At 41.6% G+C, this 25,538-nt stretch overlaps 1 protein-coding gene and 1 non-coding gene across 2 annotated transcripts in view; one reads left to right on the forward strand and one right to left on the reverse strand.

Annotated features, from left to right (window-relative positions):
* The window catches only part of Appbp2 (amyloid beta precursor protein binding protein 2), a 56,192-nt gene that overhangs the window by 2,842 nt on the left and 27,812 nt on the right, over window positions 1-25,538 (reverse strand). The window contains exons 5-12 of the mRNA XM_059271412.1: window positions 17,538-17,706; window positions 13,279-13,368; window positions 10,490-10,557; window positions 10,306-10,411; window positions 9,278-9,402; window positions 5,828-5,913; window positions 3,936-4,126; window positions 2,283-2,448 (exon numbers count right to left, since the gene is read on the reverse strand). Of these exons, the coding sequence (XP_059127395.1) occupies window positions 2,283-2,448; window positions 3,936-4,126; window positions 5,828-5,913; window positions 9,278-9,402; window positions 10,306-10,411; window positions 10,490-10,557; window positions 13,279-13,368; window positions 17,538-17,706 (1,001 nt within the window). The remainder of the gene's footprint in view (window positions 1-2,282; window positions 2,449-3,935; window positions 4,127-5,827; window positions 5,914-9,277; window positions 9,403-10,305; window positions 10,412-10,489; window positions 10,558-13,278; window positions 13,369-17,537; window positions 17,707-25,538) is intronic.
* Window positions 12,828-12,908, forward strand: Trnaa-agc (transfer RNA alanine (anticodon AGC)). The gene has a single exon. It is a non-coding gene; the product is annotated as a tRNA-Ala (tRNA).

Consider the following 25,538-nt stretch of genomic DNA (forward strand, 5'->3'; position numbering starts at 1 on the left):
ATTCCTGGCTAGTTTTGCTTGTAAAGTAAAATGTGCTAGTTTTGTCAAGTTGATACAACCTAGAGTCACCTGGGAAGAAGCAAGTTCAACTGAGGAATTGCTTAGATCAGACTGGCCTGTGGTCACTATCTGTGAAAGATGTCATGACTGATGACGGATGTGGAAGACCCTGGCCAGTGTGGGCAGCACCATCCTCAGGCAGGTAGGATCCTAGGCTATGTGAGAAAGCTAGCTGAGCATGAGCCAGTGAGACAGTCAGCAAGCAGCATTTCTCCATGGTTCCTGCCCCGACTTCCTCCAATGATGAGCTATGATCTGGAAGTGTAAGATGAAATAAATCATTTCCTCTGCACGTTCTTTTTGGTCATGGTGTTTTTGTCACAGCAACAGAAAAAACTAGAACACCAAGTATAGAGAATATCTATAATGTGCTTATTTTGTATACAAAAGGAAAGATAAAGTACTTATTCATATGCCTGTATGTAAGCCATACATAGAAAAATAAGCCAGAAACAAATGAGACTAGTACCCAAAGCAGGCATATGGTAACTATGTATGTAGAAGAAATGAAGGAAATACACATAACTAGGAAAGTACTTGCCTATGAATCTGTGATTTTTCAGAATGTTAGTATTTCACACACTCGGGATTGATCAGTAAGTCAATATATGCTGTGATATGTATGGCAAATGTGTTGCTAATTAATCAATAAATCACTGATTGGCTGTTGGCTAGGCAGGAAGTATAGGCGGGGCAAGGAGGAGAATAAAGCTGGGAAGTGGAAGGCTGAGTCAGAGAGACACTGCCAGCCACCACCATGACAACCAGCTTGTGAAGATGCCGGTAAGCCATGAGCCATGTGGCAAAGGATAGATTTATGGAAATGAATTAATTTAAACTGTAAGAACAGTTAGCAAGAAGCCTGCCACGGCCATACAGTTTGAAAGCAACATAAGTCTCTGTGTTTACTTGGTCGGGTCTGAGAGGCTGTGGGACTGGCAGGTGAAAGAGATTTGCCCTGACTGTGGGCCAGGCAGGAAAACTCCAGCTACAAATATACAATGGCTAACACACACATATGGATCACCATTTGTGACAGACACAGGCAGCAATGGGGGAAGGGACAATCTGTGCAAGAAATGGTACCGGGTCAACTACACATGTGCACGGAACAAGTAAGATTTGATTCCTTTCTTGAACTATGAACAAGTTAATTTTAGGATTGCAGATCTAAAAGTGAATAGTTAAGTGTCCAGAAGATGATCTTTAGAAGAGTACTTTCAGAACTGGTAGGAAAAACTCCCTCAAACTAAATACAAAAAGTACTAACAATAAAAGAAACATCAAGGCGTTCTATTAACATCAAGGAGTTATTAGGCTGGCTGTGCTAGCACATGCCTGTGATCCCAGCATTAGGAGGAAACAATGGTCTGGAGTTCAATACCAGCCTGAGCCACATGAGTCCCTGTATCAACAAACAACATAAATAAAATGAAGTGAAATAAACTGTCCTTTCCAAGGCACTCTCAGGAAAACAGGATGAGAGGAGACTCTTGCATCACAGCCACCAACGGAGCTCGTAGTTAGAGCACAGGACGAATTTCCTAAGTCAACAATGGCAGACAATTCAATATGAAAATGGGCAAGGACCCTAACACCCATTTCATACACGAGGTAGTAAGGTCAAACAGAGACAATTCAAATGCTCTATGTGTTCACTGATGTAGACGACACACAAACCCAATGAAATGTAAGTGATGGAAATTACCAAGGGACTAGTACGCAGCAACACATTACAGTTAACCCACTAAGAAGAGTGCTCTCCACTTAATATCAAGGCCAACCTAGTCATGTTAAAGACGTGAGACCTCCAGGTGGCAAGAGCAGCAGGAGCGGCAGCTGGATTAACACCTCACAGCAGTGACTACAGTCACACATCTCACTGATGACTTCAATACTGAGGAGAGCCTTGACAGGAGGATTCTTTTTTTTTTTTGGTTTTTTGAGACAGGGTTTCTCTGTGTAGCTTTGTGCCTTTCCTGGAACTCACTTGGTAGCCCAGGCTGGCCTCGAACTCACAGAGATCCGCCTGCCTCTGCCTCCCGAGTGCTGGGATTAAAGGCGTGCGCCACCACCGCCCAGCGGCGACAGGAGGATTCCAAACAGCTCTTCGGTCCGCTCTGTCTCCTGCAGTGCTGACTTTCTCAGCACTTTCCCTCACACAGCACAGAAGAATTCCGACATGCTCTCTAGACACGTAAGAAAAATTTAAAGGAACCTACCAATTGCTATAGATCGCAAATATAATTTCTCAGCATTTTCATATTGATTCATGTCATAATTATATAAAGATGCCAGATGTCCCACCGAAAGGGCTACTTCATAATCTTCTTGACCAAGAAGCTGCTCTTTAATCTGAATGGCTTTTATGTGCATTTCTTCAGCTTCCTGAAAAATAGGTCAAATGGAGTATTAGCTTGCACTTTTTCTTAGGACAATTCTACGCAATGAGCAAGTCTGTTCTAAATGTCAACCCCAGCTTACGAAAACTATTAGGTAGTAAGATCAAAGAACATTCTCTATCTTTTCCAAAAGCTGCTAATGAAAAAGCATCACTGGTATTTGTAAACTACACAAAAGCTGATGACTGTAATGGTCCTAAAGTAGAAAAGGTAAATATGAACAGACATTCTGAGTTGGGTGTGGCAACATGTGCCGTATTTCCAACAGGCAGACGGAGGCATGAAGAGTTGATAGTTCAAAGTCAACCTGGGCTACATGGAGAAGACCCTGTCTTCCAAAACTATCAAATATAAAAGAGCAATAAAGGACCTTCTAAAATGAACATAAAGACAGGGTGGTGACACAAACTTTTAATTTCCCAGAAGTAGGTGAATCTCTTGAGTTTGAGGCCAGCTTGGACTACACAGTGAATTCCAGGACAGCCAGAACTACATAGTGAGATCTCGTCTCAAAAAAAAAGGGAGCTGAGGCTGGTGGCACACGCCTTTAATCCCAGAGCACTTAGGAGGCAGAGGCAGATGGGTCTCTTGTGAGTTTGTGGCCAGTCTGGTCTACAAAGCGAATTCCAGGACAGCCAGGGCAGTAACACAGAGAAACCCTGTCTCGAAAAACAAAACAAACAAATAGAAACAAAACAAAAGCCGAGTGAAGGTGGCTCACACCTTTAATCCCAGCACTCGGGAGGAAGAGGCAGGAGGATCTAAGTGAGTTCAAGGCCAGCCTGGTCTACAGAGCGAGTTCCAAGACAGGCTCCAAAGCTACACAGAGAAACCTTGTCTCGAAAAAACAAACACAAACAAACAAAAAAACAAAAAAAGAATAATTTGAATAACCACATCCCCAAAATTAAACTTGTTAAGACAGTATTAATTTATGCAGACATGCGCATATATATGAGCATGTGTGTGTCCAGGTTGGCACCAAACTATCAATCTGCCTGTCTCAGCCTTCCAAGTGTTACACTAAGGGAATGTACCACTCGTACAGACTAGAATCAAAAATTCTAAAAGAAAATTAGTGTAAGTGTACTGCTAGATTTTGTAGCTCCTAATTCTTAGTAACTATACACAATCAACTTTAGTGTTATTATTAGAATCTGATGTCTCTGAATATTTATTATGGGCCAGACATTCTGCTAAGACCTAAACGTACATAGCTAAGAACTATGACTGAAGCCTGACTACAACAATACCAGCTTTTCGGGTTTTTCTGTTTTGGTTTGTTTTGTTTTTTCGAGAAAGGCTTTCTATGTGTAGCTTTGGCGCCTTTCCTGGAACTCACTCTGTAGCCTGGGCTGGCCTCGAACTCACAGATCCACGTGCTGGGATTAAATGTGTGTGCCACTACCACCCTGCTCAATTTATTATTTTAAAGGTACTAATTATTTAGAGATAAAATATAAACCCCTTGACCTTAAATTTTCTCATTGACTGATAGAGTCTCCCAAGGTTGCCGTAGTGTTTTGCGGTCTGTACGTTAAACTCTCCGAAGGCTTTCTTGGCCAGCTGGAGTGAGGACAGGTGCAAGTCATGTGCTTCTTGAAGCAGCCGCTGTTCTGTCTCCTTGTTGTGACAGTCGATCGCAATCTCCTCCAAAATAAGTGCTGAACAAGGAAGGCCACAAATCAGGAAACGTCAAATCCATAGTTTACATTTAACTGAAAATTAAAGACTGAGTATTTACTAAATATTGAACACATAGTTGACTCTTGTTTAGAACTGGCCAAGATCAAAGCGTTCTACATTTGAGGGTTGTTATTTATTTATTTATTTTTTAAAAAGCTGGGCTCTTGATATATAGCCCAAGCTGGCTTTGAATTCATGGCAATCCTCCTGCTTCAACTTCTTTCTAACGCTGGTGTGTGTGCCATTGTGCTAAGACAAACTATTGTACTTCAACAATACACTTCTCGGAAAGTCTATTTATACAGTATGTTCATTCAACTGAATGGAAAAAAGGTGTATCTTAAATTACTTTTCAGAATCAGCTTCTACTGTAATAGCCTGCTATATTTTATAGATGGAAATTTGATTTGAAAAGTAAGTGGCCACCTGGGAACGGTGGTGAATGCCTATGTGAGCAACTGGGAGGCCGAGGCAGCAGGACTGGACGTTTAAGACTAGCCTTGGCTGCAAGACAACTTTAAGGGCAGAACTGACCTTGTCTCAAAAACCAAACCAAAAGAGAAAAGCGAAAGTTAAAGTTACACAACCATGGAGGAGTGATTTAAGCACTTCGGGTAATTCTGAAAGCACCCTTTATGAAACATAACCTTTAACCAAACATAACTAACTGAAAAAGTGTTTCCTCCTGCTTATTCCACCAACCCAATCAGGTCAGAAGACATTTCAATTTCAAAGTTCCACCCAAGGTTTCCAAACTCTTACAAAACCTAAGAATAAAGACACTGCCAGCTCATTTTACGTCTTGGCTTTGTCGTGTACAGAGACAGTGAAAAGAAAACAGAAGATCTAAAGCAGTTTCAAGTCCAGAGAGGAGATTAAGGTGCTTAGAAGGCGGCACACGCCTGTCTGTACTGAGACAGAAAAATGCCCAGCTACAACAGAAGACAACCTAAAGCTAGAAGTTACTTCCTCGAGTATTTAGTGTGCGGGTGAGTTTGTGTCTCAGCACTCAGATGGGTGAGCAAACGATCTGGCGGCAGTCAGCTCTTTCCCACCAACTTCATGTGCATTACTAGGGATCAAAGTTAGGGTATGAGGCTTGGCAGCAAGCCCACTTACTCCCTTAGCCATCTCACTGGCCCTTTACTATCTTATTTAAAGACAGAAAGGACTAAATAATCAACAAAATGGTGATTCAGTATTAGTGAGGCTTCGTGTAACTTATTTTTCTCCTTACTATCTAACTTCATTGCTGGTACTAAAGTGAATAAAGGTGACCCAGAATTAGGAAAGACTCATGCTCATGCATCACTGGGTGATCCAGTCTCAACAGAATCACGGCATTAAGTGAAAGAGCACTGGTGAGGAGTAGCAGAAAAAAACAAGCACAGGAAGAACTGGGCAGGAAGAAGGAAGGGCTGCACTGTGAGCTGACCCTCTGGGAAGCCATCTCGGTCCTAACTAGTGACTGTGGAGGCATCTGCAGCACTCCTCAGTCTGACTCCAAGGAAAGGGATGGAGAAGAAGAAAGGAAAATGAACAAACGCTCTATGAAAGAGGAGATCCACGGGAGTTAAGGAAACGATTTTAGTCATATATCCACACACTCTCTAACAGCCTAACTTTATGTCACATATGAATGACTTTATAATTATCCGAGACTAGATTACAAAGGGTACCTTTCACCCTCTTTGAAGAAGCCAATAGAAGATGATCTTCAGGTAGGATGTGGGTAATGATACCAATGGCTCTTTCTGCATGAAATCTGCAATACACATAGATATAGTCTAGTGTTTCTTTTTAGTTAAAAGTGATATAAAAAACGTAACATGCATTACAATATTGACATAAAGTACAAGTAAAAGTATAAAAAAAAAAAAAGAGTTTTGGGGCTGGAGAGATGGCTCAGCAGTTAAGAGCACTTGCTGTTCCTCGACAGGACCCAAGTTCAGGTCCAAGTACTCACATCAGGTGGCTCACAAATTTCTGTTAACTCCAGCTCCAGAGGATCTGACACATTCTGGCCTCTGTGGGCATTTGCATTCATTTGCAGTGTGCATGCACGCACGCACGCACGCACGCACTCAAGACACATAAATCTTAAAAAAACACTTACGGATCAGAGTTTCGTCTGTTTTGATGGACAGGGAGTCAAACCCAGGTTCTTTCACATGCTAGGCAAGCACTATTCCCAGCCCTGAACTTAACTGTTGTGAATTAAACTTTTAACACCGATTGAATTCTCATCTCCCTCAAAATCAAAGACCTCATTATGGTCTACAAGACTCAATCTCTCTCTGCTACCTCTCTCTGACATCATTTCCTGCCATCCCACACCAACACTCTTAGCCTCCGGCCACACAGCTGGCAATCAATTTCTGGATGAAAACCATGCGCTCACTCTGCAGTGTTGTCCCTTCTATGTGCACACGGTTCACTTTACTAAACAGAGTACATAAACTCCCTAAAAATCACTCACCTCTCTCACTTTCTGACCATGGTAACATCTGGTTATCTGTTCACAGCCCAGCCCACTAAATACAAGGCAAACTACTTGCCTATTATACCTGCTACTCCCTTACAACACAAACTTCTTTTGAAAAAAGGCTTATTTTTATCATTTTAAATCATGTCTCTGAGTGTGGGCATGTGCCCAGAGGCAAGGTGCTGCTGCATTTCTCTAGGTCACCAGACACGGGAGCTGCAGACCAAACTCAGGCTTTCTGAAAGAACAGCACTCAGCCGGGCGGTGGGGCGCACACCTTTAATCCAAACACTCGGGAGGCAGAGCCAGGTGGAGCTCTGTGAATTCGGGTCCAGCCTGGTCTACAGAGCGAGATCCAGGACAGGCACCAAAACTGCACAGAGAAACCCTGTCTCGAAAAACAAAACACCAGTCTTCATTCTCGTCTACTGAGCCATCTCTCTAGTTCCTCTCAAACTTTTTTTTTTAAAGATTTATTTATTTATTATGTATACAGTATTCTGCCTACATGTGTCCCTGCAGGCCAGAAGAGGGCACCAGATCTCATTACAAGTGGTTGTGAGCCACCACGTGGTTGCTGGGAATTGAACTCAGGACCTCTGGAAGAGCAGTCGGTGCTCTTAACCACTGAGCCATCTCTCCAGCCCCGCCTCAAACTTCTTATCCCTTGTCTATCTTCGAACTTACTAGCTCTCTTTATAGTTTTTAACTAGCACACTGTTTAACTTGTCCATAGAGGTTTAATATCAATGATTATACAGGTGCCTTTTCCTCAGCTCTGTTTACTTTTTTGAGACATGGTTTCATTTGGTAGCCTAGGCTGGCCTCAAACTCCTGGCAATTCTCCTGTCTCACCTGAGCACTACTGTGCGCCACCACATTTTTTAGTATATTCAGAGTAGTACATCCACCACTGAAACCAATTTTAGGACATTTTTATCACCTTAAAAAAGATTCCTAGATACATCTAGCAATCTTCACATCCCTCCGACACCCTACTCTAAGAACCATTCATTCCTTTTCTGTCTCTGGCTGCCTATCTAGCCGTAGACAAATGAAGCCACACAGATGTGAACCTTTGTGACTAGCTTCTGGAAGTTAGCATGCTTTCAAGGCTCAACCACGATGGAGGATGTATCTTGTTTCATTTAAAATTCCCAGCCTTCAAGAGGAAGCAGGTGGATTGTTTGAGCCCAGGAGTACAAGGTCATCCTGGCTAACAGCTAGAACCCTCTACAAAAAAAATAAAGCCCATCTCTGAGAGAAAAAAAAGGCTGTGGTAGCACATGCCTTTAATCCCACCACTTGGGAGGAGGTAGGTGGATCTCTGTGAGTTGGAGCTAGCCTGGTCTACAGAGTGAGTTCCAGGACAGCCAAGGCTACACAGAGAAACCCTGTCTCAAAACACCAAAAAGAAAAGGTCTTGCTGTATAGCCTTGGTTGGCCTGGAACTCACTGGATAGCCCAGAGTGGCCCTAAATTTTTTTTTCTTAGTAAGTTGTTGGAGGAAAGCTAGCAGGGTCAGTTTTCTCTTCCCACCATACAGGTTTCAGGGCTGGAACTAGGCTGCATCGTTGGCAGCAAGTGCCTTGGACTCTTTATCTTCCCGACCCAGCAATAATGCTGGGATTACAGGGATGGCCTACCACGCCTGGCATTTTTGCCTTCACTGTTCCTCCAAAATAACACTGGTTTCCTCTTTTATATCAGATACAGAGAACTTACTTTGTAAGGAGTTACACAGTAAATACTTTAAGTCTTTCACAACTATTTAAGACTACTATCATAACATGAAATAGTCATAGGAAATAGTATGAGTATGCCTGTGACCCATGAAAGTAGTTTTGCATGTAGGCCATAGTCCACGGCTGAGGATTTTAGAGACTGTTATTTGTTGCTGGAGATTTTTTTCACTCTTGCAAGCTTAGTTACACATTTAAAAGAAGAGCTACAGTTTATACAGTTTTTGTTTTCAGCAACAAGTTAGTAGGTTGTTAAATTTGTCATTGAGCCAGATTTTCTTTAATTACTTAAAGAAAAATCACTGGGGGCTGGAGAGATGGCTCAGAGGTTAAGAGCACCGACTGCTCTTCCAGAGGACCTGAGTTCAATTCCCAGCATCCACATGGTGGCTTACAACCATCTGTAATGAGATCTGGAGGCCTCTTCTGGTCATACATAATAAATAAATAAATCTTTAAAAAAAAAAAGAAGAAAAATCACTGAAGGAAATACTGAAAAGAGCTCATTCCATATAGAATTACATAAATCTTAATTCAAAACCAAAGGAAGCCTAAATGGATGCCTTAAAAATTGGGATGATTTGGGGCCGGAGAGATGGCTCAGCAGATAAGAGCACTGGCCACTCTTCCGGATGTCCTGAGTTCAATTCCCAGCAATCACATGGGGACTCACAACCATCTGTAGTGTGATCTGATGCCCTCTTCTGGCATATAGTTGTACATGCAGATAGAGCACTCATATACATAAAATAAATAAATCTTCAAAAAAAAGTTGGGATGATTTCTAAATGACTTCAAAAATATTTTATAGCACCAGGAAGACAGATTTATCTATACAACACTTAAGGACTATTATACGACAGGGAAACAGTATTATCCTTCTCAGAAAAGGGGGAACTTACAGTGCATTGTCAAATTTCCCAGAGCTGTACTGGTGAACGTAGGAAGAGTAAGCCAGATCTTCATGAGCTGTTGCTACATGAATATTTTTGCCTCCAAACACTGACTGTCGAATGTCGAGGGCTGCCTGAAAGAATCATAAAGACATTTAACAATACTGTATACCACCTAAGTTAAATTAACTATCCTCACACTCTATGTACCTACCTAATCCCTTCAATTTCAAATGGGAAAGTCCTGCTGGATTTAAACATGAGCAGAACCTGCAAGTCACCCCCGAAAGAATTGGGTCTGTGAAGACGAAGCCTGTCTTGGGAATCACATCAGTTGTCTTTCAGCAGTAAGGCTGAGTGTATACAAGGCAATAAATGCTCCAGCACAGAGCCCATAGCCTCGGCCCTTCTTTAAAAGAAAACTGTAAAATCAGCGCTGTCTTGTCTACAGCCATGGTACAGGACACCATTTATCTGAAATAATGATTATAAGGCCTAAAATTATAGCTATCAACGTTGGCTGGTAAAAAGTCAGGTAGACTGACCCTGGATAAATCTGCCACAAAGTGAAGCCATCACCTCAGCAACTTACAGACAGAAAGTACTGTAGAATATGGACCCACAGCCTAATGATAATAGTCCTGGATGATTCTCTTCAATTCTTAAAACATTTGACTTTTAAAAAATCTTTTATGCAGGAGTAAGGAAGGGCTCTTCAAAGAATGAGTTATTTAATTTTTAAATTGGTCTGCTATTGGTTTTTTTTTTTAAATTATTTTTATTTTATATGCATTGCTGTTTTGCCTGCATGTCTGTGTGAGAGTGTCATATCCCCCTAACTGTAGTTACAGACTGTTGTGAGCTGTCATGTGGGTGCTGGGAATTCAACCCAGGTCCTCTGGAAAAACAGCCAATGCTCTTAACCATCTCTGCAGCCCCTCAAAGAGATATTTTACATATGGTTTACAAATGGCAAACAAATATAGATCACCGAGTCAACTTAGGTTAAAAGCAAAGGGAAATAACCATTAACATACCTGATAAATTGCAACAGACTGACAGATATTGTCTACATTGAGTAAGTAGAACCCATAATCTAGCAGTGTGTCAGAGTATTTTGGGTGTTTGGATCCAAAATGATCTCTATAAAAAGATACAGAACTATTAGGATATAAAGTTGAAAAACACATTACAACGGTATCTTTAATAACAATCACCTACCGTGCCAAATACACTGCATGTTTAATTAACTGTTCTGCCTTCTTAAATTCACGTTTTACTACACACGCCTAAAGACAAAGAGGGAAATTATTAAACAACTCTCGAACAGTTCATTAGGACGCTACAATAAGTATAGTTTGAGACCACACTATAATAGTCAATTAAAAAAAAAATCAATGATTCTGCTGGGCAATAGTGGAACACGCCTTTAACCACAGCACTTAAGAGTCATGGGCAGGCGGATCTGATTTCAAGGTCAACCTAGTCTACACAGTGAAATTCCAAGACAGGCAAGGATACACTTTCTCTGTAATTTCTTTCCAAATCCCTATAATAATTTTTAAAGAAATAGATCTGTTAGCCGGCGGTGGTGGCTCACGCCTTTAATCCCAACACTCGGGAGGCAGAGGCAGGCGGATCTCTGTGAGTTCGAGGCCAGCCTGGTCTACAAAGTGAGTTCCAGGAAAGGCATAAAGCTACACAGAGAAACCCTGTCTCGGAAAAAAAAAAAGAAATAGATCTGTAAACAACTTGGGGAAAATTCTGATAGTCATTTCCAGTATAAACCTGTTATAACAAAGGTAATCCACAAGCAGGTAAATGCCTATCCCTTTATTAACACTAAACTAAAATGTTGGAGGAGGAGGCAGCGTATTCTGGAATATGTTACAATGTACTTTTCTCACCACACACACACACACACACACACACACACTTTTAAATATGTTTTTATGTGGAGGGTATTTGCCTATATGTATGCCAGAAGAAGGTGTTAGATCTCTTAGAATTAGAGGTTGTGAGCTGCCACATAGGTGCTGAGAATCAAACCTGGGTCTTCCGGAAAAGTAGCCAGTGTTTAACTGCTAGGCCATCTCTGCAGTCCCATACTTTAAAATTATTTATTAATAGTTTATTGTGGGGCTGGAGAGATGGCTCAGAGGTTAAGAGCACTGGCTGCTTGCTCTTCCTGAGTTCTGAGTTCAATTCTCAGCAACCACATGGTGGTTCACAACCATCTATAGAGAGATCTGGTACCCTCTTCTGGCATGCAGGCATACATACACTATATACATAATAAATAAATTCTTAAAAAAAAATAGTTTATTGTGCACACACAAACATGCACGTACGTACGTACGTACGTACAAATGAATACAATGTGTGGAGGTCAGAGGACAGCTTTCAGCATTTGGTTTGTTCTTTCTACCATGTAAGGCTCCCACGGGTTGAACTCAGGTGTCATGCTTGGTGGCAAGTGCCAGATGACTGAGCCATCTGACTGGACCTTTTTGTTAAACAGCACCTGCTGTTTACAGGTCTTGTTATTCAGGACTTCTCCATGTGGCTTATGAGATCAGATAGGATCTGGGACATCAAGTTATGGACAAAGGCTCACACAGTAATTTTTATATGTACAGAAGAACTTCAAGTTTTTAATTACTTTTGTTGTTTTGGTTTTTCAAGACAGGATTTCACTATGTAGCCTTGGCTGTCCTGGAACTCACTCTGTAGACCATGCTGGCCTCAAACTCACAGAGATCCGCCTGCCTCTGTAACACACTGAGTGCTGAATTAAAGGTGGGTGCCACCACCTGGCTAAAAAATATTTTGAACAATGAAGACTGCCAGTTTTTGAATTCTAAATACAATGTGCATATACAAATTTTGCATGTTATATTATTTCATACAAGCATATATTTAATGTTTAAATTAAGCATGCTAACATCTTTTTCTTATGCGGATGAAATCTGAATATTTATGTTGCTATTCACTTCCTCTAAAGTGAATGATGGAGACTCAGGCACACTAGAACATGCCTGTAGCCCAAGTAAAGTGACAATCCGAGGGCAGTCTTGACTACATAGCAAGTTTAAGGCTAGCTGAGGTTGCATACCAAGATCACATCTCAATAAACAACTTTTTAGTATTTCGCAGAAACAGTGGTGTCTTCTAAACGAAAAATCTGCAGTCTTTTTTCTAATTGAAATGACTTGGATAAAACCAATCAGAACGGAATATTCACGTGTGAGTAACTTCTACACAAAGAACATATGTGAAAGTTCATCAGTGCTTTAAGGCTTTTGCATACAGAAGCAGTAACTCTGAGGTCCTAATAAATAGCCTCAAAGAATTCATATACTTATTTACAGAAAAAGAAACAAGAGAAAAATCAAATAAAGATTGTCTATCAGGTCCAGTATAACAAGCTCTCTCACTGTGAAATGCAATCTAGAAGGAAGGTAAATACACTAGGAGACACTCTAGCCCTCGGCCTACGGGTCCAACATCACTTCCAATGAGAAACTGAGGTTACTACACAGCTTTAAAGAAGACAAAATTTGGGGTTGGGGATTTAGCTCAGTGGTAGAGCGCTTGCCTAGCAAGCACAAGGCCCTGGGTTCGACCCTCAGCTCCAAAAAAAAAAAAAAAAAAGACAAAATTTTAAGCCATATTAGCATCAAATATTACTGCGATGTGTACTTCAGTGAGCTCAAGCAATTATTTTCACAGGTTTCTTTGATAACAGAAATTTTATAAGACAGTTGTTGGTTAGTTAGTTTTTTGAGACAGGGTCTTTCTATGTGGCCCTGGCTGTCCTGGAACTCACTATGTAAACCAGGTTAACCTCAGAACCCAACCACCTCTGTCTCCCTCTATCGGACAGTTTTGATTAGAAACTGAATTTCTAAACTTAGAAAACAGATCTAGTTAGTTATTAAAGACTGACTAACAACTTAAAGCCAGGTAAGTTGCATAAAGCACTTCATTATAAACTACGTCATACTCACCTTCGAAGCTTGCCTTAAGACATCCACCACCACTTTGACCGGTAAGCCTGCTGTGACCTCCTTCATCGCCTCCACGCACCACTTATATGCCTTTGAAAAAGGGAGAAGAGACAAACTGTGACAAACTAATGACAGTATTGAATGAAATGACTGTGACTGTTTCCTACAAGATTTCAAGGACTTAAACACACACAAAAACATTTACAATTGAAATTTTCTGAGACTATTCTCTGAAAGTATGAGTTGATCACACTATTTTGACTCTTATATCTATTATACTTTTCTCAAGCAAAGTGTGGTGGTGCACACTTGTCACTCCAGAGTCAGGGAGGCCATGGCAGGAAGATTTTCCTGAGCTCAGTGACTCGCTGGTAAGCCTATGTATGAATTCTATCTCAAACACTCCTACAGCTTGTATAAATTAAAGTATTACAGATGTGATACACAATGAGGAAATGAGGCATGTTCTATTTTTCCCAGAAGTCTTTGCATATAGCAGTTCCCCCACTCTACCTTAGGAAACATTTCCCTTCTGGCTCCTTAGTGTATGTACAAAGCTCATCTTTTAGGCTTCAGTCCTAGATTAGGTTTCCTATATTTTCCTTTCCCTTCTGGAGCATTTTCCCCACGCCACTCTCCACCCTTTTCTATCTGAGACAGGGTTCACTATGTAGCCTTGGTTGGCCTGGTACTTGCTATGTAGACTAGGCTGGCCTCAAACTCAGAAAGATCCAACTGCCACTGTCTCCCAGTTGCTAGGATTAAAGGTGTGTGCCATTGTACCCGGCTATTATTTTCTATATTAATTATCTGTTTAGTTGAGTGCCTACATTATGCTAGATATTGTTCTAATAAGCACTTCATGTTCATCGATACATTTAACTGATAACACAGCATAATGGTATGCACTATTATGGAAAAGTGAGGTACAGAGGTCAAGTGGCAGGCAATAGCTAGCATCTATCTAATATGAGGTGAAACAAACAATGATCTTTTCCTAGTGATTAGCAGAAGGTAAAAAAAGGCAAACTAAGTTACTCTGGACAGTGACAATTGCTATTATATAAAGAAAGAAGATAACTAGAGTACCTATTTTGGTAAATCCTGGGCTTAACTGAGAGGTCCTGTCTCAAGATGGAACAGTGATTAAGATTCCCAGTATCATCCTTGGACTTCCAAGGATGTATACATATACCTGCCCACATACATGCTCTCACACCCATGTGAATATATATATATATATATACATACTCATGCATATTACATATGCATACATATGAAAAAGGGCTGGAAAGATGGCTTAGTGGTTAAGAGTAGTTGCTGGTCTTACACAGGACCCACATTCAGTTCTCAGCATCCACATTAGACTGCTCACAACCACCCGTTGTAACCTGGGTCCAACACCCTCTTCTAGCCTCCTCTATACTCCTGTACACACAGCAGCACACAGACATACATGTAAATACAATTAAAAACAAATCTATAAACTGGGCAGTGGTGGTGCATGCCTTTAGTCTCAGTACTCAGGAGGCAGAGGCAGGAGGATCTCTTATGAATTCAAGGCCAGCCTGGTCTACAGAGTGAGTTCCAGGACAGCCAGGGCTACACAGAGAAACTCTTGTCTCGAAAAGAAACAAACAAACAAAAAAACAAAAATAAATCTATTAAAGGGGGAAGGGTGCCTGGAGAGATGGCTCAGAGGTTAAGAGCACTGGCTGTTCTTCCAGAGGACCTGAGTTCAATTCCCAACACCCACATGGTGGCTCACAACCATCTGCAATGAGATCTGGCTCCCTCTTCTGGCCTGCAGGGATACACGCAAACAGAACACTGTATACATAATAAATAAATAAATCTTTGAAAAAAAATAAATAAAACCAAGGTAGACAACTCCTAAAGAAAACCCCCAACTCTGACCTCCACCCTCCACTCATGTGAACACATATCTATATATGTAAACCCATACAACACACACACAAAAAAAAATTTTGGGAGATCACTAGGAATGGAGAAAAATAATTATTTGTTCTCTTCTATGAGTTCCCATTTCACTTAAGAAATATTGCTATTCATAAACAATAAAATGCAAAAATAGTAAAAGCTATTAACTTCACGAGACTTGGGTCCCAAAAACCTAGTTTATAATTTTACGCGACTGTACACTGTCTAGTTCTTATGTCAACTTGACACAGTCATCTGGGAGTAAGGAACCTCAAGAAAAGGCCCCTATCAGACTGGCCTGCAGGCAAGCCTATGGTACATTTTCTTGACTGATGATCGACATGAGTGAGACCATCCCTGGGCTGATGCACCCAGCTGAGAAAAACATGGAGTGCAAGCCAACAAGCTGCACATTTTTATGTGCTCTGCAATCAGCTCCTGCCTACAGGTTTCTGCTTTGAGTTCCTACCCTAAAGTTAAGATGAAATAAACCCTCTCCTCCTCAAGTTGCTTTTGGTCATAGTGTTTTGTTGGGTTTTTTAAAATTTTTTTAATTTTTATTTTGCAATACAATTCAGTTCTACATATCAGCCACGGATTCCCTTGTTCTCCTGGTCATAGTGTTTTATCACAGCAACTAAGACAGCTACTAAGTAAGCTGATTTTGTCTCAAAGTAGTACAATAACTGTTAGTTTTTTGGCTGCGTTGTGTTCTTACCCAGCAAGGAAATGCCACGAAACACGACAGAATCCGCTAACAAAGAGTTTTATTAAAGGTAAAGGGACAGAGAGTGAACAGGCCTGCGGGAAACACGTGTGTGGAGAAGAAGGAACCAGGAGCATGGCGCCTGATTTTTTAAAGGCTGGGCGTGGACAGATCAGCGTCACTACTACACGCAAGCGCGTAGATCACATGGCCACGTTGCACGCTTACGTGGCCAGTGAAACGTCACGCATCTCGGTCCCGCGAGATGCCCTGACCCGGAAATGGCTATCCTGACCTGGGCCTGGCTAGGCGGAAGTGTCCGCCAGGCATATGCGAACACGCCTGACCGTGGGGGCGTGTTGTAAATCTTTCAATAACACTTTTACAACTATGGTAACTACAATGCAGTTTTAAAACATTTCAGTGGGGGGCTGGAGAGATGGCTCAGAGGTTAAGAGCACTGGCTGCTCTTCCAGAGGACCTGAGTTCAATTCCCAGAAACCACATGGTGGCTCACAACCATCTGTAATAAGATCTGGTGCCCTCTTCTTGCCTGCAGGCATACATGTTGGCAGAATACTGTATACATAATAAATAAATCTTAAAAAAAAATTTTCAGTGGTAGTGTGCTTGCCAAATTAAATACTTATGTTCGAACTCATGTTAAAATAGTTCACCCAAAATGATATATAACCAAATGCTTCTATTAAGGCTCAGTTAACACAGTATTTCCTTTAAAATAAATTGGGCAGACAAACACCTGTAGAAAATAAACAAAAAAGCCCTAAGTTTCACTTGTAAATATTTAAGTTCCATCTCACAAACACTCCTTTTGTCTAGTTTTTACATATTTCACTAGGTTGGACTGTGGGGGTGCACGCTTTTAACGCTCAGGAGGCAGAGGCAGGCAGATCTCTGTGAGTCTGACGCCGGCCTGGACTTTAGAGTGAGTTCCAGGACAACCAGGGCTACACAGAGAAATCCTGTCTCAAAAAAACAAAAAAGAAAATTAAGTCTTTTTCCATTTTGCAATAAAATCTATGACATGAACCTAGTATGTGAAAATTGGGAATGGTAGTACATGCCTATAACCTTATCCCAGTATTCAGGAGGCAGAGATGGAAGGATCCTGAGCCTGAGGTTTGTCTGGGCTACCTGGCCTTGTCTTATCCAAAACAAAAACAAACAAACAAACAAAAACCCACAACCTTGAAGACCACCCAATACATAAAATATAATTTAGAAAACATGTAAGAGAAGACTGGCTTATCCTGTTTCATAGGTAGTTACCATAAAATACTGACCTCACCATGGTATGGGACATGACTGTGACCCCAGCACTAGAGAGACTGATCGAGGAAGATCACAAATTCAAGGCCAGCTTTGGCTACAAATAAAGACCCTGTCTTTTTTTTTTTTTTTTTTTTTTTTGGTTTTTCGAGACAGGGTTTCTCTGTGTAGCTTTGCGCCTTTCCTGGATCTCACTCTGTAGACCAAGCTGGCCTCGAACTCACAAAGATCCTCCTGCGTCTGCCTCCCAAGTGCTGGGATTAAAGGCGTGTGCCACCACCGCCCGGCTAAGACCCTGTCTTAAAACAACAAGTCAACTTACCTCATCATAGTGGCTTTTTGCAAACAGGAGCGCACATAGTTCTCCATAGAGAGCAGCTCTGTTTGCTTGCTGGCCATGTTTTGATAACTTATCCATGTATGTCTGAGCTAACTTAAATGTTTCTTCACCTAAATGATATTTGCAATTTCCATTTCGCACATGAAGCAACCTGAAAAAGACAAACAAGTCCTTTACTTTTGGTACTTCCAGCATAGTGACCCTGATAACTTCTTTTTTTTTTTTTTTGGTTTTTCGAGACAGGGTTTCTCTGTGTAGCTTTGCGCCTTTCCTGGGACTCACTTGGTAGTCCAGGCTGGCCTCGAACTCACAGAGATCCGCCTGGCTCTGCCTCCCGAGTGCTGGGATTAAAGGCGTGCGCCACCACCGCCCGGCAACTTCTTTTTTTTTAAATAGAGCTGAGGACCGAACCCAGGGCCTCTACCACTGAGCTACATCCCCAACCCAGACCCTGGTAACTTCTTACAATGGTGCAGAACCTAAATGACAAGACAGTGGATGCTAGCAATAAGGCTGCATGAGAAAGAGCCTCAAGTGGCGCTGGCAATGCTGAAACCCCCTGTGACCAATCTCAGCCAGTTCCTTGAGTTTTCCCCATAGTCGTGTATTTTGTGTATTCAGCGTGTGCTAAACAAAACATTTTTATTCCAAATTCAAGCAGAATAGAGAAAAGAGTGGAAAAAATGAGAATCAGTGTGAGACATTAGCACCCGCCCTCACTGGTCTTTCTCATTTACGTCTGTGCAGGCACGCCTTCATCCGTCACCACTACTCTCATCCATGCTGCTTCCCAAGTGCTCACTTTACTTGAGATTGCTTACTGTACCACTAAGGGAACAGTGACACCTACTTGTCCAAAACCTCTGTGGAAGAAAATCCTGCGTACACTACACAAAATAACGTACAACCTGCTCTCAATCTAATGAGTATGAAAGTGTATCAACAAGCTTTAGAGCAGACTAAAGGACAAGAATAGTTGTTAGGACAAATATCTATTATAGTGCTGGTTGAATGCCATATCTATAAGGTTAATACGTTCTTCTGAAAATGCTTAGACCCAGAGGCAATAAAGACATAAAAGACATTTAAAAGAAAACCAGGCAGGGCATTAATATCAGCACTCTAGAGGCAGAGCTAGGCCTAAACAATGAAACTGTCTAAACCATGTGAGAAGCAGGCATAGCTAGACGGTAGAGCCTTTCCCTACCGTGTGTGAGGCCCTAAGTTCATTCCCTAGCACTGGACAAACTGGAGAAGAGGAAAGGAGGGATGGAGGATGGAGGGAGGATTAATCTCATTACTCTAGAATGGTGGGCGGAATGACTATACTTCTGAGCAGGTTAGTCAAGGTTGAGCAGAATACAAGAGTTTAAAAAAAAAAAATCAACAGATACTTGAGGGAGGCTGATGGCACAAGCCTTGCCTATTCATAATCTGCTTGGGCTAGAGAATGAATTTGAGGCCATCCTGGGTAGTATAGCAAGACCTAGTCTACAAATAAAAAATAATAATAGGGCTGAGCATGTGGCTCAGCTGGTGCTGTGCTTATTTAGCATGCATAAAACCCTAGGTTCGAACCCCAGCACCATAAACTAGACGTGGTGGTGTGAACCTGTCATCTCAGCACTTGGACAGTAAGTAGAGTCATGAGGAATTTTCAGCAACACAGGCAGTTCAAAGCTAGCCTGCGTTACACGAGACTGTCGAGGGAAAGGATATCTGGAGTTGCCAATGCTCTTTACCATGAGTACTCCAGGATGATCCTTTCTGGCCATTACTTAGTAACTGGCACACAATGGGGCCACAGACTATTTAATGCTGAGAAGCACTGCTTGGTGTTCTCTGCAGTCCCATTTGTGCTCTATTTAAACACATAATGAACATACAGAGACCCAGCAGCTTCTGTGTGTCCATCTGGGCTGAGAGTAAGCAGGATGGAAGAGCCAAGAAACTTTCGGTAAAACTGACAGCTCTGAGCAAAGAAAGGATGTGTTGCCAAGGTTCCCACCTGCACTCCGACTGTGGAGACAGACTAGCTTACTTTCCCAATTAACAAAATGAAACCGCCGGGCGGTGGTGGTGCACGCCTTTAATCCCAGCACTCGGGAGGCAGAGCCAGGTGGATCTCTGTGAGTTCGAGGCCAGCCTGGGCTACCAAGTGAGTTCCAGGAAAGGCGCAAAGCTACACAGAGAAACCCTGTCTCGAAAAACAAAACAAAACAAAAAAAAAAAAAAGAAAAAAAAAAAAACCCACAAAAAAAAAAAAAAACATGAAACCACACCTTCCTTATCAACAGCTACTGCAAAAGGAACTGGTCTGTTTGTTTGTTTGTTTGTTTGGTTTTTCTGAGACAGGGTCTCTGCATAGCCCTGGCTGTCCTGGAACACAGAGAGAACCTACTACCACTACCTCTGCCTCTGCCTCCCGAGTGCTGGGATTAAAGGCATATACCATCATGTTGGGCTAAAAAGCAACTACTGTGTACCATGCCAAACTATTCAAGTTTCAAATGAAAAATATGCAAACATGAAGTCAGCTAGCTTGTAACTATATTTACTGCAAGACTGAAGGGCTGGGCTGGCTAGATGGCTCAGAAGGCAAAGGCAGTGCTGCATGTAAATACATAAAGATCAGAGTTTGATCCCCAGATTTTAGTGGAAGGAGAGAACAGAATCCGAAAAGTTGTCCTCTGACTCCCACACTTGGGCCACGGCATATGTGTGCCTACATGTACACTCATGTGCACCTGTGTATACACAGAGTAAAACGAAATGAAAACTGGCTAGAGCAATGTCTCAATGGATAAGATGCTTGCCTTGAAAGCCCACAGACCAGAGTTGGAATCCTCAAAACCTACCTACATAATAAGGGGCAGGCCTGGGGCAGCCTGTAATTCCAGGAGCAAACTGGACAGCTAGACACAAGTGAGACCTTCCCTCAATAAATAAAGTAGAACACAGTCAAGGAGGACCTGATGTGAACTACATGACTCTACACGGAGACAGATACATATCTGCACATGCACACATACAAATGAATATGCACGCATATCACACACACAAATACAATTTTTGAAAGACTTATTTATTATGTATCCAGTGTTCTGTCTGCATGTATGCCTGCAGGCCAGAAGAGGGCACCAGATCTCATTATAGATGGTTGTGAGCCACCATGTGGTTGCTGGGAATTGAACTCAAGTCCTCTGCTCTTAACCTCTGAGCCATTTCTCCAGCCTCACAAACAATTTTAAAAAGAGTAAGTGCCAGGTGGTAGTGGTGGCGGCGGCGTACTTGCAGCACTTGGGAGGCAGAGGCAGGTGGATCTCTGTGACTCCTAGGTCAGCCTGGTCTACAGAATGAGTTCTAGGAAAGGCACAAAGCTACACAGAGAAACCCTATCTCAAAACAAACAAACAAAAACAAAAAAACAAAAAAAAAGTGAGCAAATTACTAGATCCATATCAGACAGTCAAAAAAAAAAAAAAAATACATGATACCAGTTGCTGAGATGGCTCAGTGGGTAAAAGTAGCCTAACAACCTGAGTTCAATACCTAGGACACAAATGATAGAGGGAGAGAACTGACTCCTCTACATGAACACTGTGGCATACGCCTGAGCCCCCTGCCCCCAAATACAAAAATAAATGTAATTTTTTTTAAAAAATTAAGAGACTAAACTTGGCATGGTGGCACACATCTTTAATCCCAGCACTCGAGAGGCAGAAACAAGCAGATCTCTGTGAGTTCATGGCCAGTTTGGTCTCATAGTGAGTTCCAGGACAGCCAGGGCCACACAGACAAACTCTGGCTCAAAACAAACAACTAAGCAAACAAACAAAAAAAAACCAAAGGGACTGAAGACATGGTTCAGTAATTAAGAGTGTTTACTGCTCTTGCAGAGGACCTAGCACCGATACGGTGTCTCACAACCATCTGTAACTCCAGTTCCAGGGAATCCCGTGTCCACTTCTCACCTTTGCAGTCAATGCCCCTATGTGCTATACATGTACATGCAAACAAAACACGCATACATACAAAATTTAAACAAATCTCAATTTTAAAAATAATTTGTAACTATAAATATTATTTATAATTATAAAAAATAAATGAATAAAAAAATAAATACTGCCAGGTGGTGGTTGTGCACACCTTTAATCCCATCACTCAGGAGGCAGAGGCATTTGGATCTCTGTGAGTTTAGGGCCAGCCTGGTGTACAGAGCGAGTTCCAGGACAGCCATGACCGTTACACAGAGAAACCCTGTCTCGATAAACCAAATAAATAAAAATAAAGATAATAAATGAATGAATGAATACCAAGTGATATGGATGTGGTGACACACACCTTCGATCTCAGCACTCTGGTGACAAAAGCAAGCAGATCTCTGTGAGTTCCAGGTCAGCCAGGGCTACATAGTGAGACACTGTCTCAAATACACAGACACAGAGACACACAATATGATCATCTAACCGTCAACTTGATTGGCTTAAATGCCTAGGTTACTTAATAAAGCATGCCTCTGGGTTCCTAGAGACAGACATGAGGACTGTGAACTAATCAATGGATTAATTGATGTGATGGTGTCACTGGGACACTGTGAAAAGGAGGTGGGGCCTAGTTGAGAAAGGTAGATAGGTCACTAGGACCACATCCTTGGGGGTCATAACTTGTCCTGACTCTTTCAAGCATCTCTTTCTTTCCACCCTGCTCCAACGTGCTTCTGTTACCATGTTTTATTTTATCTGTGTGGATGGAATGGGGCCAAGTAACCATGAACAGGACTCCTAAAACAGAAAGCCAAAAGAAATCTTTTCTCCTTTAAGCTATTTCTGTCAGGTATTTAGTCAAAGTGAAGAAACAGCATACACCAAACGAAAACTGAGCAAACAGGTCTCTCTCCTTCCTGTGTTTCCTAAGATCAGATCCCACTTTTTCTAAGATCTAGTACATTTTTATGGAAATCAAAGGTAAGTGCTTAGGATTCATGAAGCCCTGGGTTTGATTCCTACCTAGCAACAAGAAGCGAAGTATTTTTTGAAATAATGACAGGTTAGACAGTGACACTAAGGACTGATAAGGAATGAATTCTAGTTTTTGGATTTTAATGAAATATATAAAATGAAATTCTGTTTTGTTTTCTTTTGAAAACAGGTCTCACTATCTAGTCTAGGCTGGCTTCTAATTTGTGATCCTTCTGCTTCCACTTTTCAAATGCTGGGATTACAAGTGTCTGCCACTGAACCATGCTTACGTGTACAATTCAGTACTATTAATTACATTTATCATGTTATGCTGTGGGATGTTCTGTATGACAAATGTGTTGCTGATTGGTCAATAAATAAAGCATTGATTGGCCATTGGCTAGGCAGGAAGTATAGGTGGGACAAGGAGGAGAATAAAGCTGGGAAGTGGAAGGCTGAGTCAGAGAGACACTGCCAGCCACCACAAACAGCTCGTGGCTTACCGGCATCTTCACCATTAATAGAAATGGATTAATTTAAGCTGTAAGAACAGTTAGCAAGAAGCCTGCCACGGCCATACAGTTTGTAACCAATATAAGTCTCTGTGTTTACTTGGTCGGGTCTGAGCGGCTGTGGGACTGGCAGGTGAGAGAGATTTGTCCTGACTGTGGGCCAGGCAGGAAAACTTAAGCTACAATGTTATGCAATCATTACCTCCAATAGAAACTTTGTCATCATTAGTCAGTTTCTCATTCTAGTCCTCAGTAACTTTTTATAATATATACTTCTACTATATACTTTACTTCTATATTATACCTATACACCTTTATGTAAATATAAAATATAAATTTACTCTATACTATATACTTCTACTATAAATTTATTTTATATATACATGTATGTACTATGTATCTTTTTTTCCACAGGGTAAAATTTTCAAGGTACATCACATTGCAGCACACAGACTTGAGTATCTTTTCATCTGCAGATAGATACTTGGATTCTTTTCAGCTTCTGGCTCTGTAATATAGTATTCAAATCTCGAGTTCCTGCTTTCCTTCATTTTTTATTATTTATTTGTATGTGTATGTCTGTGCATGAGGTCAGAGAGGTGTCAGATCTCGTGAAGCTGGAGTTACAGGCAGTTGTGAACTACCTGATGTGAATGCTGAAAATCAAATTCATGCCCTATACAAGAACAGTATGTGCTGCAGGGGGTTGGTGGAGTGTGCCTTTAGTTCCAGCACTTAGAAGGCAGACAGATCTGAGTCTGAAGCCAGCACAGTCTATGGAACTAGTTCCAGCACAGCCAGGGCTACGCAAAGCCTGTCTCGAGAAAAAGGAAAGAAAGAAAGAAAGGAAAAAAAAAAAAAAAAAAAAAAAAGGAACAAAATGTGCTCTTAACCACTGAGCTATCTCTCCAGCCCGGAGTCTCTGCTTTCAATGCTCTTGGATATACACCTTGGAATGGATTTGCTGGGCCATATGGTAATTCTATGTTTAGATTCTGAGAAACTGCCAAATTGTACACTACACAGCTGCATCATTTTACACTCAGCAACAGTGTGCAAGGTTTGCAATTTCTCCTCATCCTCGCTACCACTAAACTAACTTTCTGCTCGTTTTGGCATCGCTGGAAATCCATCCTAGGACACGACACATAATGGGCAAGAGCTCATCTCTAGTTCATTAAAACAAATTCTACATGCCCTTCATACAAGTGAAGTGGTATCTTATCTGTGTTTGACATAGAGCTCCCTGATGACTGAGACTGTTAGTAATATTTTTTCACTGGGTGGTGATGGCGCACGCCTTTAATCACAGCACTCAGGAGGCAGAGCCAGGTGGATCTCTGTGAGTTCAAGGCCAGCCTGGGCTACAGAGTGAGTTCCAGGAAAGGCACAAAGCTACACAGAGAAACCCTGTCTTGAAAAACCAAAAAAAAAAAAAAAAAAAAAAAAGTAGTGTTTTTTCATTGGCAATTTACACAGCTTCTTTGGAAAGTGTCTACTCAAGTCTCTTGCCTACTTAAAACCTTGGGTCATTTGTTGTTGAGTTGTACTTGATACACTTTAAATACTACACCCTTGTTCAATACATGATTTGCAATTTCTGTAGGTTGTCTTTTTCTGAGCCAATGTCAGAGGGAATGGTAGTGTATCCCTGTATTCCCAGCACTAAGAAGGCTCAGGTAGGAAGGAGAACTGAATTTCTGGCCAGTCTTGTAAGTAAATAAGGACAAGATGGGTGCGCAGACAGGAAAGAAAAGACCGAGAGTGGGGCTGGAGAAATGGCTCAGCAGTTAAGAGCACTGGCTGTTCTTGCAGAGGTCCTGAGTTCAATTCCCAGCACCCACATGGTGGCTCCCAACCATCTGTAATGAGATCTGGTGCCCTCCCTCTTCTGACCTGCAGGCAGAACACTGTATACATAATAAATAAATCTTTAAAAAAGAGAGAGAGAGAGAGAGAGAGAGAGAGAGAGAGAGAGAGAGAGAAAAGAAAAAAGAAAGAAAAAGAAAGAGAGAAAGAAAGAGAGAGAGAGAGAAAGAAAGAAAGAAAGAAAGAAAGAAAGAAAGAAAGAAAGAAAGAAAGAAAGGAAGGAAGGGAGAAAAGAGGGAGAGTGACAGAAATTGCTATGTCCCCTGAGTGCTGGGATTACAGAAGTAAACCAACAGACCCAGCTTCACTGTGTTGACACTGTCCTGATTTACAAGTTTCTAGGGGTTTTGGTTATTGTTTCTTTTTTTAAAGCACGCGCGCGTGCGTGCGTGTGCGTGTGTGTATGTACACGTGTACATGAGTACTGAAGTACATGTCCAGGGCAGAGGTCAACACTGAGTGTCTTCTTTAATTGCTATCCACCTTGCATGTGACAATCTCTCACTGTATCTAGAGCTTGCCAATTCAGACGTGTGCCACCATGCCTGACACACCTTCCCCCAACCCGAGTCCTTATGCTTGTGGGCTAGCACTTAACTCGCTAGGCTATCTCCCCAGCTGTTGGTCCTTTTTTTAGAGAC

This window comes from Peromyscus eremicus, chromosome 8a (genome assembly GCF_949786415.1).
Source record: "Peromyscus eremicus chromosome 8a, PerEre_H2_v1, whole genome shotgun sequence".
Lineage (NCBI taxonomy): Eukaryota > Metazoa > Chordata > Mammalia > Rodentia > Cricetidae > Peromyscus > Peromyscus eremicus.